The sequence below is a fragment of the Platalea leucorodia genome (assembly GCF_965183815.1).
Source record: "Platalea leucorodia genome assembly, chromosome: 12".
NCBI lineage: Eukaryota > Metazoa > Chordata > Aves > Pelecaniformes > Threskiornithidae > Platalea > Platalea leucorodia.
In genome coordinates this window covers 7,195,057-7,212,495 of record NC_138834.1, presented here as the reverse complement: position 1 = coordinate 7,212,495, position 17,439 = coordinate 7,195,057, and the positions used below count along the sequence as shown (strand labels likewise).

The following is a 17,439-nucleotide window of genomic DNA, read 5'->3' as shown; positions in this document are numbered from 1 at the left end:
TCTTGCACACTCGTTAGGACTTCTTGCTTGTTGCCCTTAAAGAACCACAAAGAGAGTGTAAAAACGCCTGAGCCACGTAGACAGGAATAACACAGAAACACAGAACAGGAGAGGGGAGGATCTGTTTTACAAAATTCACTGGTTTTAAGTAAGGAAAGCACAGGGGAAATTGGGACAGTAATATATAAAAACAGCCTTTATATTCAAAAGGTAAGCAAGAAGGGTGTGGCTTGTCGTCAGGCTAGAAAATGGATTTTAGTAAGTGCTGTGATGACTTAGCACGGGATCCAAAGTTGTTGACACTTTTGTAAATCTGTGGAAATAATTCCATGCTTTATTGCGTGAGGTATTTGATGGAGAAACTTCAAACCTACGTAACGTTGTGCGGTGGCGTGCTTACCTTAGTATCACTCAGCCTGGGTTTTGCTGTTTTCAGTTCAATGCTGTAGTTTGCCCCACTGCTTAATGACACTTTTTAAAATCTTGCAGAAATCAAAACAAGTGCCAAATTAAGTGCTGTTGGCTTCTTTCTTTTTGGGTAGGTGCTGTGACAAAAGATTATGGACCAAAATAGATTTAAACCATTGTAAATCCATCACTCCACTTATGCTTAGTGGCATTATTAGGAGACAGCCTGTAACCCTTGATCTTAGCTGGACAAATATATCTAAAAAGCAGCTGAGTTGGCTTATCAACAGACTGCCAGGTAAGTGATGTTTTTTGACCACTTCTCTGAATTTAGCAAACCAGTTTGTATCCGATCTCTGAGGAATGTCTAGGGTATCCTAGGAGAGGAGTGGATACGTAGGAATGAAGCATCGGCGGGTTAAACTAGGCCCCAAACTGGTTATGTTGTGACTACTTGACACGCTAGGTAAACTAATTTGAGGCAGGTCTTCGTCAACAGGTGACGTTGCTGTGGAAAGCGCCTGTGCTGACGTGATTAGCGGAGGGGGCGGGGGGGGTCTGCTCTCACCCGCAGTAACGGAGTTCCAGATGGTGGGAGAGATGGCGAGCTGGGCAGGAGAAGGCTTACGGGGGCCCTGCTTGCCCTGGAGTGCTGGGATCGTTCGTCAGAGCGGCCCTGGGCTTCACCCGACCCGTGCACGGTAGCAGAGATGGCCGCGGGCGTCTCTCTGGGTAGGCCACGTGCTCCAACTTCTTCTGTATCTGCAGGTCTTCGAGACCTGCTGTTATCAGGGTGCTCATGGATAGCAGTGTCGGCACTTTGTAGTTCCAGTTGTCCTTTGCTCCGAACTCTGGACGTGCAGTGGGCAGAAGGCCTGAAGGACGCACAAATGAGAGACCTCTTGTCGCCACCCACAGATAACCGGCCAGGTAACAGGCGGGAGCAGCACGCGGGAGACCTGTCCCAGCCGCTCTGTGGCACGTTCTGCTGCTAGTCCCCCTTGGAGGAAACGGGCAGAAACCCCCGCAGCTAGCACCCGCGGGGTTCTGGGCTTCGCTGACGCGCGAGGTGTTCAAAGTAGTGACTTGCAACACCTCCTCGCTGGAAGCCGCTGGGTAACGAGTGATGTTCTCTGGCTGCTGAACAGTCATCTGAGCCACTGTGCTGGTTTTCTGTCTGACTTTCTTCTCTTCAGGCTGCAACGGGTGTACTTTAGAGAGTATGGAAACACTTTCTTCCAGTTCAGGGAAGGAGCAGTTCTGTGGGTCATGCCACATTCGCCCGGATATCAGCTCAGGTGAAATTTTGAGCAAATCAGATCTGCTTTCTGGCATGCACTGCACAGCCTACTGCTTATTCCCGACTTGTAATTCCGCTGGGCCCCTGCAGTTACTTTCATCCCTTTTGTTTTGAAATCAGGAGGTGGCTTTGTCCACGTGCCTGTTCCAAAAACGGACAAGTGTTCCTGCTGATGTCCCCTCCAAAGCTCCAGACAGGCAAAAGCGTCTGAAGTGGACGTAGGGCAGCAGTGTTGTGTGTCACAGTGCATTTCATATAGATCTGCAGCTGTTTGCAGCGCGGGGTGAGGCTTTGGGAGTGACCTGCTGCCTCCGCTTTCCAGGTCAGATCGACAACCGGAGCAAACTACGGAACATAGTCGAGCTGCGTTTGGCTGGCCTGGATATTACAGATGCTTCTTTGCGGCTGATCATAAGGCACATGCCTCTGCTCTCCAAACTCAATCTCAGTTACTGTAATCATGTGACGGATCAGTCTATTAACCTGCTGACCGCGGTTGGAACCACCACGCGGGATTCATTAACGGAAATTAATTTATCAGGTAAGCAACGCAAGCGCAAGGGAGAGGGGAGGACGGGAGCGGCCTGTTGGCGTTGGACTTGTGCGAAACGCTCGTCGGTGGCGGTGGTTCTGCCCGGCTCCGCGCAGCTCCGGGCACCCCACAGCCGAGGGGCTGCCGCCTCCGAGCCGCGCGTTGCACCTCGCTCATCCCCCACGGGGCATTTGCCAAGGGCCGCCACTCCGCGCGTCCGGCGCGCTTTGCTGGATCGCGTCGGTTACACGGCAGAGCCGCGGGGGTCGGAGAGCGGCGACGGGGCCGGCTGGGCCCTTTTGCTGTCGCTACCGCAGCCGGGATAAACCGTCCTCGCGCTGGAGAACAAACGGAGCCACGCTGCTAAGTTTCTCCCCCTTTGTGTTTCTTTTTTCCTCCCCGGCAGACTGCAATAAGGTGACTGATCAGTGCCTGTCTTACTTCAAACGTTGCGGAAACATCTGCCAGATCGACCTGAGGTACTGCAAGCAAGTGACAAAAGAAGGCTGCGAGCAGTTCATAGCGGAAATGTCCGTAAGTGTTCAGTTTGGGCAAGTGGAAGAAAAACTCCTGCAAAAACTGAGTTAGTTAAAGGACACGTGTAAATACTGGGGCGGGGGGGAAGGGACTAAGAACACGTAGGGATTTTATTTTCAATTGGGAACTTGGAATATTGGAAAAATACCGCGATTGGATTTTACAACTCTTGTCGAGGAGAGAACGACGTGAAACTACCCATGTTAAGAATTTCAACCCGTGCCACTAATTCAGTCTACCTGGGATGTCCTGCACTGGCTCTTATGCAAATTCATAAGGCGACTGTTATTGGCGAGAATTGCTCACACCCGGAAGACGACTGATCTCCAAGAAATACTGTTATTTAAAGTACCACAGCATGTGCTTGGTAGTGTAAATTTGATTTCTGCTTTTCATTTCTTAAAACAACAACAACAACAACAAAAAGTTGGTGTCATTAAAGTGGACCACGCACTGCATTTCTGCCTTCTTAACACGTTTTGTTTTGTTACATCTTACATTATGCAGAACTATTTTTGTACAAAAATTGTTTAAAAATTATTTATGCAATGTTTGAATGCATTACCAGTGTTTTGGTTTTGATTGCCAATTTTTATCTTTACTTATGGTAGGCGAGAACTTAACCTATACTTCGTAGACAGTATCTATCTACAAACGTGCCCAGGTCAGGAAAAGTAGGTTAATACTTTCAACTTCAAGCATGTTTTAATGGAAGTTTATATCCTGCTTTGTATACTTCAGAAGTGACATAAGCATGTTGTGGAAATAAGGTGTAAATTATAGTTGAAGTAAAACACTTTGCCAAGTTTTATCTGTATAGAAATCACCTTTTTCTCAAAATTTTAAAAAATTCCAATTTCAGCTTTTGCACATAGGAGGGTTTCACTCTGTAGCATGAGCTCTTGTACTCAATATAAAATTAATTTATACAGTGAGTCCAGCCGTAGAATAAATGGTCAAACGTAGTCTCTCTTTCTTTGAAGTGTGAGTTGAGTTCTCATTTAAGGTTTATAACATGGTTATTTCCTGATTGTAAAACTCTGCATTCATAAGTGCCATTGTTGTACGGTGTTGTTTTCGTAGACCTTCCTGATGCAGTTTTACCTTTGTTGAATTTGTATAAACAATTGTACAAAAACAGGCGCTGGCTCCGCGGGTTTCTGTTCCACCGCGGGGTTGGTTTGGCGGGAAGCTGTCGGGGCTCGGGGAGCGACCGCGGCGAGCCCCCGCGGTTACCGCTGGGCTGGAGCGCGGAGCAGGGCTGGCCTCCAGCCTTGTGAAAGCCAGGAGGAAGGGCAGCAGCCCCTCTGCCTGTCGTGCTCCAGGGACTTGGTCTTCGTCCTGTGCCTTTCAGGTGGCGTGTTCAGTACATTTTTCCTGAGGAAGGAATAAAATGCACACAGGTGCCTTCCTCCAGCTGGAGGAACACTGTGGCAGCTCAAGCAGAACGTCAAAGCCCGAGCTGAGCAGCCACCGGCCCTCCCAGAGCTGGTTAAGAAAAGAGACCGAGGCTGAGAAAGCCCATCACAAATCTTTATTATTTTTGTGTGGCTAATGATCAGCATGGAAATAACATATAGGTATGTTCTTTGTTAGCTTACCCACTGAGCAGAGACTCCAGGAATTAAGTATCATTAAAAAGTTACTTCTAAAAAATAAAGCCATTGAGAGGTTTGCTCCCTTCTGAAAAATAACCAGCCATGTCTCGAAGCTGTGTGGTTTATTTTGAGGAGGAGCTACTTTCTCAAGCCAGATTAGTTTTTTACATAAAAGACAAGAGCAGGCGTGACAGCGTAGCAGAGCTAAGAGCTCTCTGTTACTTTGCGAGCGCATGGGAAATTAAAAGGAGAAGCTGCAGCTTCATTGATCAACCCTGCTGACAGCCGGGAGAGACCAGGGCCTTCCTCGCCTCTCCTTTTTAACAGTCGCCTTTCTTACCCAGACTCGGTCTGGCAGCCTGTCCCCAGAACGAGCTGTTCTTGCCGTTAGTGTCCCCAGGTCCTCTGTCACAGATACCCTACAAGAACTCGTGCTCCCAGGGGACCCTTACCCCTGCCGCTGGCACAGAGCCCAGCTAGAAACCGGGCCAAGGGCTGACAGCAGTGCTGGTCACTTGGCAGCCAATGGGAAGCGTGGCTAATAGCAACTTGGCCTTGGCTAAAAGTCTGTGAGCATGAGGTTTTAAGCAAATACCATGTTTCCTTTCCCTTATCCGTAATAAACCCCTCCCCGTCTCAGGTTAACAACGCTGTACATTCCACATGTTAGCAGCAAGTAGTTTCATGACCCTGATTAGTATTCACAGTAACATCAGGCTGTCGGCACACGGCGTACAATCATCACACGTAAGATTAATAGTTACAATAGGCATGAGTGGATTAAGGACCCCAGTAATACGGTTTACTATACCCCTTTTTAAAAAAATATTTTATTCCTAAACTAGAAAACACTCAGTCATCGGTATTTGGATACCACGTGGCAGAGCCCTGCGAAACGACTGAGCCCTGCGAAGTGACGGAGCTTTTTGTACGTTGACGGAGGAGGGCCAGGACAGCACACGGGTAATGGCAGACATTCTGAACGAAGCAATCGGCATAGAGAGATTGCTTAAGGGCTTCTGTGCAGGTACGGTTAATGGCAGCGCTTTCTACAGTCGTATGTTCTACTGTTAACGCTGTCGCAGGGGCAGCGTCGGAACAGTTACATTCTACAATTACGTAAAAGCTGAATATTCAACTGATACATTCCTCGCTTCTAATGCACTAGACAACGTAACACGCTAATACGGTCGAGCGAAGGTACCGCTTGCTGAGTACTGGATGCGCTAGTCAGAGGTGCTATTCTTCAGAAGAGAGCAAGAACTGCTGTAAACAGTTTGACTCGAACAGTTTGTGGGGTTTAAGGTAAGTCGGGCAGCGCTGTTACTGCACGCGCAGGCATCCTGTTGTGCCGCCCAACCGCAGGATTCCATATGCTGTAGAAAAACATTTCATAAACTTCTAGATCCTGATGGTCCAAATGTTGCGTTTATCAAGAACTAAAAAGCTGACATACGCCCCAAGGTTCGGCACTCCCGCCCACAGAAATGCTGGAAGGGTGACTAGAAAATCCGTTTTTTGGTCTTGGTTTAAGATTTGAACACGTGCACAGCCCGTACAACGTACTGGCGGCAGATGGGGCACTCGCTCATCCTCTTGCCGCACTTGGTGCAAGTGACCATGTGGCCGCACTCCAGCAGGACGCAGTCGATCACCGCGTCCATGCAGATCCGACACAGGTTATCGTCGTTGTCGTTCAGCTGCATCTTCTCGCCCTCTGAAACACAGCAGAGAGGGAGGTCATGGCACTCAGGCCCTGCAAAACCAGTTAAGTTTAGCTCAGGCAACCGCTAAAATACACAGACAGCTAATTTGTAGTGCTGCTCCCTGTTCACAATAGTTTTTCTAACCCACAGCTAAGAATTACTCTATATTCCTTCAAAAAAACAAACAAACAAACAAAAAAAATCCACCAAAGAAACAAGAACTAGAAAGTCCCTAAGTGAACATCCAATATTTGTCTTTGTTCTTTAAACTCAGAGACCGTTTTCAATGCAGAACATAATGACACTGAAATAATGTGCTGGATTAAAATTCAGAGCATGTTGGTTTTCCATCTCTGAGCTTACTTCATTTGGCAGAACACTTTCCCCAGAAGATTAAACACAATAATAATAAAGCAGAGTAGGAAGTGGAAGCCTTAAGTAGGCCGTAAAGATGGCAGAACTGAACAGAACCTGTCAAGTTTCATTGCAAACAGACAACATCCCCTATCAATAACCAAATGTTCCATCAGACCATGGTGAAAAAAAAATAAAATTGTGAGTTTAAAGCTTGATTTCAGGCAGGTTTTCAATTCTAGTTTATGACCGAACTGCAGGTCTCGCGTAAGCCATGTTCTGACATTTACTAACAGTCCCCCACCTTCACACTCCTTCTCCACCCCAATTAGCTGGCTATTTCACACCTGATTATCACCGGCCCTGCAGCCTATGTGCTGGTACAATCTGCCTGTGAAGTGGCCCAGGGCTAATAAGTTTTCCAGTCACCGCAGCCCCCTGTTCTTTACAGCCTGACTGACTGCTGGACGCAGGAATGACGAGCCAGGCGAGCAAGGACATCAAAAAGTTGCTCCTCAGATTATGCTTTGTGAATCGGTCTGCGGATATACTACGATCACACAAATGAAAGACTCCAATTGTTGAACGTAACAGAGGGCAGAACAACACCCGTCACGGCGCTGCAGCCACAGAACCACCTTGTCATGAAAACACGGACTGAGACCAAACCACTTGAACTTGGACTTCTGCCACGGTAGCTTTCAATTCTCCACCACAGCGAAGGACCTGAATTGCTTTGGTCTGTTGACAGCTACTGAGCAGCTCTCTGGCTCATACCTTGGGAAAGCTAATAAAGGACGCGGAGGTGCCAAGTTTCACGGTTCTCAGTTGTGCAATTTCACCTTCACCCTGAAAGCTGAGCTCTCTGAGCTTTGGAAAGCAGTCTCAAAAAACCAGCACAATCCTGGAAAGCTTCATTTACTCACTAGACCCATGTTCAACTACTCTAGATGCAGCTGAGTTGTTAAAACACACTTCCCAGTTGTTCCGGCTGAGCAGACCAAGTTCGCTACCAGGTCCTTCTGTTGGCAGAACCAGCTACTGGAAATCAGATAATAAGGAGTCTTAAGAAAGTGAGAATTAAATGTAAACCTACGTGTCTTGTGGTTTTCCTCACTCTCTCTGTACAGTCTGCTCACTTTTTCCACAAGTTCCCATTTTTCACAGCATCCTGAGTAGTTGACAAAATTACACGCAAGTATTTCCTTCAGCTGCCGAACACTCAACCCTTCAATGTCTTCCAGACTTGAAATATCGGACAAAGATGCCCTCGCTCGCTTTCTGGACAATCCAGGGGTCTGAAACACATCAATTGTATGTTTTTAACTGTCCCGGTAAGTTCAGAGCACCAGATCTGGTGCTACATTAAGCTGCAGCAGCTTGGCTAAAGTTGTATTCTTTTTAAAACAAGTATTTGCAGACATGCATTGCTAAACACAGCGAACCCTGAAAGAACTAGAGTGTGACAGTAAATGCTGACAGAGACCTCAACGCTTTATGGTGTCACGTGCCAAAAATTCTTTTTTTGGATAGTGCATATCTCACCTGCTCTTCTGCACTTTCTTCTTCTTCATTAGTTATAGAAGATGTTTCCGTTTGTCCCTGTGTACAAAATGAAACTAATCAGGATAAAAGCACATTATCCCTTATAAAATATTTTCCTTTGTACCAAACTGATCGCAGATGACAAGGACATGTTGAAGTTTCAATTGCTACCAATCATTATCAAATTAAGTCACCTCTACCATCTAACCTCGTAATCTTATCTAGTAATCTTCTGTTTTCAGGCGAGAGATACAAAAGGCATTTTTCCTGCCACCCTGAACTGCACCAAATGGCGTTTTATTTTAAAGCGATGCATAACTATTAAAAAACAAAAAGCTACGCTATACCATAAAACACATGTTAATTATTGTACCCGTAAAGGTGTTCCATTTCCTGTGCTTCCCCTTCTGTTTGCAAGTTCTCCTTGAGACGACACCGATACAGACATAGAAAATGGATGAGCAAAAAACCCCGAAGTCTGTGACCGTGACGAATGCAAGCTACTAGCGTCCATATCCTCCTCCGAACCTAATCCATGATGGCACAGCACAAGATCCACCAAGTCTTCTTTCTCTCTGCAAGTATCCGTTGGTATGTTTCGGAGAATCAGATACTGACGCAGATCCTTTACTTTCAATCGCATTAGCTGAGGTCGCTGAAAGGCTGTTTCTTGCAGCAAGTGACAAGTGGAACATCTTCTGAGGTTCTCTTGTAAGACCGAACAAACTGAGCAAAAATCCTTCTTGCAGTCACAACACACATGCTGAGTAGAAAGAGAAAATAACCGTTCAGCTGTATGTCACAGAACACAGATCTAGACCCCGCTCGCTCTTTCCCCAGGCTACGTAATCTACTATTAGTGTCTTAATCGTCAGTTTTGACATACATCATTTTTAGGATGAAAGTCTAGAAAACTGCCCTGTCAAATAGTTTTGCAGGTGTTCCAAAGCAGTCCGCTGCGTTTGTAGCACTACTGTCAGCTGATTTGAGGTTTCAATGAATAAAACATTATGAATAAACAATAAAGTACTCAAGTTGTAGTTTACACAATAAACGAACTTGAAAGCCAGTCAATTTTATGGTATGTTAAAATACTTTTGAGTATACTGTCACGGCTCTTTCCACATGTGTGAAAACAGTGTGATCCCCAAACTTTACAGAACATATTTCTTCCTCCATTGATTCAAAGAATTCAAAGTAGGCCATAAATGTGATGAATCACATGGTAGGTAAATACTCCCCAGATGCACAGATGTCATTTCTGAAGAGAGCTTTGTTCAAAAGACCCACTACAATACACAAAAGCTAGAACAGGCAAGACTTTAGGCAAAGTGATTTTAAATGGTCATCTCATCTGCTGTGAACAAATCCAAACTCTTCGATTTTTTCAGGATTTTAGTAAATTAATATAGCTTCAGGAAACGTCCCTACACAACACTTAATTCAACGAAGTGTTTGCCATGCAAGGAAGGGGGAACCGAAGGGGAAACGGAACACACAAACTGAGGAAAGAGGCTTCATGTTTATCTAAAAGAGCTGCAGAGAATTAGGTCACTGAGTGGACAAAATAATGATGCTGGACAGTCATGATACACAGAAATAATACTAACAGTCTCATTTTCATTTATCTGCATTAACCCACCAGCCTGCCTCCAAACGAAGGAAGAGGGTGTTGGAGTGCAATAGCATTTAACAGAACTAAATGTGGTTAGAAAACAAACAGAATTACACGAGTATTTCACAGAAAGTAGCTGTTATACTAAATTGTGAGTTTTTAGCTTTTCCATCACCCAGTTTGTTCATTCCGGTACCCAACCACTATGTTTGGTATCATCTTCAAAACTAGATGTGGTTTAGTGTTTAAGATTCTGAAGCTAAAAGACATCTTACAAATTAGAATCCACTAATTTTTAGGTCAGACCAGATCCAATGTGTCACCGATTAATGAACATCAGACCTCCTGACTTCTAATCCTGTCTGACATTAATTTCCTGTGACCTCAGAATAAGGCACTTACTCCCTTCCTGGCTATCTGCCTCGGGTTTCCTTACCTAAGGCAAAACACACGTTCATCTCCCAGTATGCCTACAGATTAGTTCATACGAGTAAAAATATTATGTAACAGGAAATATACTCACTTTTTTCCTAAAAACTGAAAAGGAAAGTCCACAGGCTTTGCAAACTATGTTAGCACCCGCCGCAGCTGGAGGTGGATATGCCGAGAAGTCTGTATTTGGTGCAAATCTGAATGGGCCAGCGCCTCCCCCAAAGCCAGCCTGCTGGCCACGGACAGCTCCAGTACCCATGACTTCATTCAGCAATCCACAGCAGGAAGCCCACATGGAAGTAGCTCCCGCCTGAAAACATTCACAAAGCAAAAAAAAGAAAATTAATAGCTGAAAGCCCACATCAGATGCGACTTACTACTGAAGAGCGACTTCACTCCATCTGTCATCATCCCAAAAGCATGTGGTGTGAATTCCCAGAGCACCGGGAATTCAGCACACTAACGTCTATAACAGCCCAATAATCTCCACCTCCCAGCTGCAAACCAAAGTAGGCAAGATTTGCTTCCGAGAGGCTCACGCAGGCACAAGGAGCTCGCTTTCATAACTCCTTTTCTAGCAGAGTTCCACACGAAAAGGGTAAGGAATTTGAGGAGGTAACGCAATAGCAGAGCAAAGAAGGAAGAGCCTAATAGCCAGTCATAGGTGAGGGGCAAAACCCGAAATGATGCAGCAACACAACAATTTATCATGATTAGTGCAGAGCTGTCCCCTGCAGGATCTTCTCCAGAACTAATCCAGCTCTTATATGACTCACAATAAAAGTCTCTGTAAAAAATGTTGCTGGATCTTCAAAGTAACAAACCAATCTTCATTAGAAACCAGTTATGGTCTAGTTTCTCTGAGAGGGAAATGTTTATCAAGACCTCTCTGAACTTGCTGCTTTGTTGTCTTACAAAATGTCTAACAAAAATTAAAATAACTCTAAATGAACTTATTCTATATTGATTGAATTTCAGTTTTGAGTCATACAATTTAATCTTAAAACACTACAAAAAATTCTAAATGCAAAAATAAATTGCTACTTTTTATCCTTGAAAGCCTTTCGCACTAGATTCTTTATCGAAAGTACATATTCTACTTAACGCTGGAATTTGGACTCCAAGTTGTTTGGGTCACATGTTTAATCACTGTCATGTGGCTCACTGAAACCTACTAAAAAAAAAAAAAAAAAGGCAAACAGAATCGCATCAGGTTCTTTCTGAAAGGAAGCTGAGTGGTATAACTTCCTTTAAACATTTTTGGTTGGTTGGTTGGTTTGTTTGTTTGTTTGTTTTTTCTTCCCATACTTTTTTTCTTAACTATGCTGGTCAGAGCTGTTCTGTTTTTCATTCCAGGGTGGCATCTTTTTTTTCCAAAGAATGAAGACATAAAATAATTGCTTTTGAGACTTGTAGTTCTTGCTGTAAAACCAGAACATGCACTTCAGCTCAGTAATGATGGTGCTTTAATTCCTTTAGTAACTAGACTAATTTCTATATTAAATTGCACATTTCCCCTGAACTGAACAGTCCTGTTACATTTATGTGAACTTAACACAATAACTGGGGATACACCAGAACATCTTTCAAACCACTGAGCACAAAAGGGAAGAAAAGAGTCCTCACTCTGGTTTAAAGAGAAGCTGACAAAAACAATGCCATAGGACCAAACATGTTCTACAACACCACCTTTGTGTAAGTGCCTTAAGTATGGAACATCAAAAGCATCTCTCCAACCCACACAAACCTGGTACTTCACTTTTACTGTTGTAAGCTGACATTAAAAGTGTTGCAATACAGCGAAATATCAAACACAGGCGGTCCTTCTGCTTCTAAGCTGTACAACACATAACACTGTGTGCAGTAATAACATCAAATATACATGCAACAAATTAAATTCACTAGTCTAATTTTACCGGTCTTTCAAGAGCAAAATTCATCCTAGGCATAACAAGAAACCTCCATGCTGTGGGCTCCCCACGCATAGGAGAAAATCTTCCTAAGCTTCCTGCGAACGGAGTTCAAGGGGGATGAACTCCAGTGGCTCTTCCCTGACCTCCAGCCAAGACACAGGTAGCCTCAGCACGTGGCTGCGCTCGCGGATACGCCGCGCACTTGGAGCCTGTCTGAAGTGGCATCAGACTTTCGTGACAATCATTAAGCTATCATCACACTAAGACTTGATTTCTGCTTTTCAATAATAAAGAGTGGAAACAGATCAATACTAATTTTTCCTGTACAAAACAAGTTAGGCACAATTATCCTAGTTTATTAGGCAAGACTAATTAACTTTTCACAAATACGTTCTGAAAACCAATGACTTAATCCAAGAGAGCTCCAAGTTTTAAAACTTGGGGCTTTTAAAAAGTTTTTTTTCTCGTCTTAAGGGGAAGTTGTCAGTTGCAGAAACATTAATTCTTCACGTAGTCTTAAAAACTGACGAGCTAGCTTTATATTTAAAAGATTTTAAAACAGCGGCACACAAATAACTGAAAAATAAAACAATGAACCAAAAGGGTCTGTCAGGATTCAACTTGCTTCATTATATGACTGTGGTCTTTTTCAGGGGGCCACGGCAGCAGCAGGACACACAACGACTAAAAGGACATAACATAGTCGCTACCACAACCCTTGCCTGACAGTTTAACACCTGCTTCTTCGACTTATTTTACTCAAGAGCCTGCAACAACTGCTCAGACATCACTGTCGACACTAAATAAATATATACTTAGGAAGTTTTTGTTACCCATTTTTGATACACGAATGTTGTCAAACAAAATCTCTTTACGTTTATGGCCAAGCACTCAGCCATTTAAGGTGAAAAGTAAGGCAACATGAGCATCATTCATCTTCTCCTTAACCTAAGTCAGCTGTGGATTCCTTCTATGCACTAGTGTCATTAACCAATAATTGAATTACACAGTGTCTAGACTCTTCATATTATTCTGTAAAAGAAATTAGACCATGCTGAAAAGCACCAATACAAGACACTAATGACACGCACTAAAACAAAAACTCCTTCCCTTGAGAATTAGTTAAAATTTTGCTAATTTCTGCACCAAAAGCCTTTCCAACTACATCAGTCACTGCTTCCATATTCTCTTCTCACAAGCTGCCATCAGCTATCTTCTCTCTCCATACCTTACGTGCATCCTATAAGGGCAAAATAGTGCGTTTGAACTTCCCTGCTCTTGTTTTTGGCTTTAAGGGCAGTTAGTAACCTGATGAGAATATCACCTCAGAAAGACACCCACCCCAAGAAGCTGGGAGGCTGCATGCTGCTTCTTACGCATCTGTGCGAGCAGGATCAAAGCCAGCAGACGAAAAGCAGAGCAGCAGAAGGGATTTTTATTCTTTTTTAGCTGAAATTTCGTCTTTAACACCCACCCTGAGATCAAGCAAAGCTTTTCCAGGGATCGAGCACCCCTCGGAACCTGCCGAACTGAGAGATCCCCGCTCACCACAACCCTCAGCCCCGACCTGAAGGCACAACGGCAACCTCGGACGCGGAGAAGCGCCTTTGGGGAGCGAAGCCCGCGGCCGGCCGGAGCCGGCCCTCCCCGCCGTGCCCCCCGCACACCGGCTGGCTCCCCACCGCCGCCCCCGCACAGGCCCGGCCCCCACGCACCGCCCCGAGCCCGGCTCCGTCCCGTTCGCAGCCCCGCTAATCCTTCGGCCGCCGCCGGCGGGGATCGACCGCGGAGGGTGTGTGGAGACGGGGGCGGGGGCTCGCCTCAGGCGGCGGCACCAGGCCTTGCCCGGCTGCTGAGTCAGTGGAGGGCGCCGGGGCTCCTCGGCAAGGCGGCCCCCACCCCGGCATCCCTCGGTAACGGGACAGGCCCGGGGAGCGACAGCGGCCGGGCGGGGCGGCCTGAGGCGAGGAGGGAGGGGCGGCACGGCCCGTCCCACCAGGGTCCCGGCCCCGTCACCCGCCGGTTCGCCCCCCTCCTCCCTCCCCGCGGCGAGGGGAAAAGACACTCTCCCGGCCAGAGGAACCCCCCCCGTCACCTTCATGGCCGCTCCACCGCCGCCACTCGCGCTCCAGCACCGTCCGCTGCCGCCTCAACCGGGCGCCGTCCGCCGCGGCGACCCCCGGCGAGCGGGCCCCCGCCCTGCGCGGCGCTCCAGCGGGCCGCCTCACGGAGGGCGGGCCTTCCAGCCGCGCCGCACGCCATTGGTTGCCCCGCCGCCGACAGCGAGCGGGCGGAGCCAATGGGAGGAGAGGAAGCGCCTGTGTGTTGGCGAGGGCGGGCGCGGAGGTTCCGCGGGCGCGGGGGGGGGGGGGGGGCGCGAAAATACCTCTCAAACACGGAAAAAAGAGGCCACTGGCAGATGTAAGTGCGTAAATAGTGATGTCACTGAAATAAAAGGGAACTTTTACCTCATGGTTTTGGGTGGGTTTGGTTTTTTCCTGTGTCCTGGAGCAGGTGTACACGGACGCTGCCTGTCCTCCCGGGTGAGGGTGGCTGTGAGCCGCCGAGCGAGCTCCTCCTGGGCGTGGGGAGCGAGGGGCCCGGCGCTGGGCGGGGGGGAATCCGGCAGTCCCACACATTGTCACAAATAGAATTAAAAGCCGCGGTGCTGTAGGAAAAAGGCCAAGGTGCTGATTATTCTACCAAGCCCTTTGGTGGTAATCTTTAAATAATAGAAAAGAAGGTTTATTATTTAAAAACCCACTTCCAGCTAGCTTCTAGATGCCGTTATTATTTTCCCTATGCTATGAATGGGATACGTATAAAAAATAATAATCATAAGTTGTAAGAACTGAAAGCTTTTAACCAGAAGATAACATTAAAGAAACCCCAACAATACAAACCCAACCAAGTCTTCAGGAAAGCTTTACATAAAAGCACACAGGGCCAAGAACTAAGGAGGCCTTTGCCAAAAAGAGGTACAGACAAAAGTGGCTGGAAATAAGTTTTGACCACAAATCAAACGTACCTGTACAAAAGGTTGCATGCAATCTTTAATAATTTCTGCAGGCTGGATCTATTTTTGGAGCAAGTCAGATACAAGAACTGAGTCAAAAAAAAAAAATCGGTATGTAATTGCCACGAGAATGGCACCGTCTTGGCAGCTTTCGCATCAAGAGCCCATACTTCGTGCAGTCCAACTTCTGGATTTGCACTGACACCACATCTCAATTCAAAATCAGGTCAGCTCTTTTTGGAAATGCTTATGCTCCTCGACAAGCTTTTGATACGCTATGAACTTTTACGCGTAATTTAATTTAAAATGTCACATTAGGTTTTGGGGTTTTTTTCGCCAATAGCTTGCAATTTTAGCCAAAGCAACTGAAAAGCTGGTAGAAAAGCCTTGTGTTGGAACAAGCAATGGCACATTTCCCAGATTTCTCATGCAAGAGACCGCTTTAAGACACCTTAAGAAATATCAGTACAGTTTGGTTTTTAAAAACTTCTATGTCACCTAAATTCTGTCAATTTAGAGAGTCATCCCTGAAGTACCAAATTATACAGTTTTTTTTTTAATAATCTTACTTTGAAACATAAGAGCTCCTCATGCAGTCGCTGTAAGCGGGGTAAAAACTCTGTCCCACACATGATCCAAACCAAGCAAAACCTAAAATTTTCCCTTTAGCTCTGTTAAGGGCTTGCCAGCAAGAAATCCTCCCAAACACAGATGTTTTAGGGAGTAACGTGGGCCTGACAGAGCTGAGATCTGGTGACTGTGCTGGCAGCTGCAGTTGCCATTCCCGCCTGAATTTGGGCAGATCTTGATGAATCATCTTCGTAACATGTGATTTGAGATCACTTTTAATGCATTAGCGTGTCTAAATTGTAACCACGTAGATTGTTTTTAAATGAGGATCTTTAACTCCAGCGGCTACTCCGTGGCTGAAAAGTGGCATTTGCAGAGGTTCTGTTAATAAAAGACTTGCCCTCACTGAGCCTTCGGGATTGTGCCAAAGAAGCATTAAAAGATTTAAATCTATTAATGCTCGATGTCGCATTTACTTCTGCCATGAAATAACAAGTGATGATGACTCGCTGCAGCTCAGTAATCCCCCAAGGTTTTACACATCACGAGAGAGCGAGGTAGAGAAGTGATTCTTACCAGGAATATTCATTTGGTTTTAATGGAACAATTTGCCAAATTTTATAGTAAAGTTAAAAAAGAAGTTAGTCGCTGGGCTTTATTTGGGAATGTCGGATTGGATATTAGTACCGATGGAAAGAATCATCAGAATATTCACTTTTTATACCAGAGACACACAGTACTTTTGAATTAACTTTTGATAAAGTTTTGGGGTTACTGAGACTTGGTTCAACAGCTTCGGCGTTGCACTAAATATCCCCAAAGCCAGAGGGTGGCTATTTCATCCTTCATGAGCTCAGGCACGTTACTGAGGGGCACCAGCCTATTTTAGGTAAGATAAAAGATGACTTTTTCAATTGCGTTACCTAATCTTGAATGTAATACGACCAAAATAATCTCTTGCTGCTTATTTGGAGGGCTGGTTTTTAGGCGTGCGAGTTCATTTAAATAGGCTGAAAAAGCGTATTCTGCATGTTCTCTGCACCACACGCTGAGGGATTGTCAGCAGCGTTCGCACGTTGGCTTCAGAGCATCGCAGAGAAATGTCAGAACCAGATGCGTGTCATTTCCTTTTTCCTCCAAGTTCTGCACGCGCTGGCTGCAGCCCGGCCTTTATCTCATCTCCCGCCCCTCCCTGCCAAGCCACTCCACCATTTCAGCGTTTCCGCCCAAGCCGTCGTACTTTATTTTCAGGAAACGTCAGTAAATTGACCTTTATAACATAATAGCTGTAGTTATTTCCTGGGGTTTATATTCAGATATAGCTCAGTGAGTATTAGTTCATTGATGTCTAGGAAGCTATCATTAATCATGCCAGCAACAACTAACTACAACGTTAAGTTTCTTACATGTAAATGTATTATAGAAAATTACTCCACGCTTGATTCGCCTCCTCCTCCTCTTACCTCCCCCAGGCGTGAATCAGGAGCAACGCAACTGAAATCCCCGGGGACATGCAGATGTATAACAACATTGAGTTTTGTTGTGCTCTCGCTTACAAAAATGAGACCTATTATAATAATTGCAGTATTTTCTTTCGGAACATGATGTCTTAATGAAGTACTTTAACAAATGTTTGAGAAAATAAAAACTTATGTGTGGAAATATCTTTATTGCATCACCGTTAATCTGCAAGAAATCCAGTCCAACAGGAGCGAATTCACTCCGTGGTGTTCTTCGGATGGGGATCAGTCTCCCCACGTGGCCCAGCGAATCTGCTCGTGGCCTCTTCCCTGACCGGCTGTGGAGGAGCGCCGTGTCCTCGCCAAGCCACGGCCGCACGGTCTCCCCGGCATGGCTCTCCTCGCCGGGACACGCGGGTGGCGGTCACGCCTCGCCTTCCTCAGAGGGCGGTG

The 17,439-nt window shown here is 45.8% G+C and overlaps 2 protein-coding genes across 3 annotated transcripts in view; one reads left to right on the top strand and one right to left on the bottom strand.

Annotated features, from left to right (window-relative positions):
* KDM2B (lysine demethylase 2B) overlaps positions 1-2,836 on the top strand; it is a 63,096-nt gene extending 60,260 nt beyond the window's left edge. The window contains exons 11-15 of the mRNA XM_082325096.1: positions 543-706; positions 1,177-1,338; positions 1,605-1,706; positions 2,031-2,249; positions 2,647-2,836. Coding sequence (XP_082181222.1) covers positions 543-706; positions 1,177-1,338; positions 1,605-1,706; positions 2,031-2,249; positions 2,647-2,828 — 829 coding nt within the window. The 3' untranslated portion in view covers positions 2,829-2,836. The remainder of the gene's footprint in view (positions 1-542; positions 707-1,176; positions 1,339-1,604; positions 1,707-2,030; positions 2,250-2,646) is intronic.
* A 1,307-nt stretch (positions 2,837-4,143) lies between these two features.
* RNF34 (ring finger protein 34) lies at positions 4,144-14,150 on the bottom strand. 2 transcript variants are annotated; one of them, XM_082324671.1, is made up of 6 exons: positions 13,656-13,912; positions 10,119-10,337; positions 8,354-8,743; positions 7,981-8,037; positions 7,532-7,733; positions 4,144-6,092 (listed from the first exon to the last, which is right to left on the bottom strand). In XM_082324671.1, the coding sequence occupies exons 2-6, from the start codon at positions 10,320-10,322 to the stop codon at positions 5,905-5,907; spliced, it is 1,041 nt and encodes a 346-aa protein (XP_082180797.1). In that variant the 5' UTR covers positions 10,323-10,337; positions 13,656-13,912; the 3' UTR covers positions 4,144-5,904. The 2 variants fall into 2 exon arrangements, with proteins under 2 accessions (XP_082180797.1, XP_082180796.1); XM_082324670.1 differs by lacking the exon at positions 13,656-13,912 and adding an exon at positions 14,036-14,150 and having other exon boundaries at positions 4,145-6,092.
* Between the last annotated feature and the right edge of the window lie 3,289 nt (positions 14,151-17,439).

Excerpts from the sequence above, each read along its gene's own strand:
- RNF34 (XM_082324670.1), bottom strand. Across the intron at positions 8,038-8,353 it reads GAAATGGAACACCTTTACGG|GGACAAACGGAAACATCTTC; the intron begins GTACAATAATTA and ends TTTTGTACACAG. Across the intron at positions 6,093-7,531 it reads TGAGGAAAACCACAAGACAC|AGGGCGAGAAGATGCAGCTG; the intron begins GTAGGTTTACAT and ends GCTGTGTTTCAG.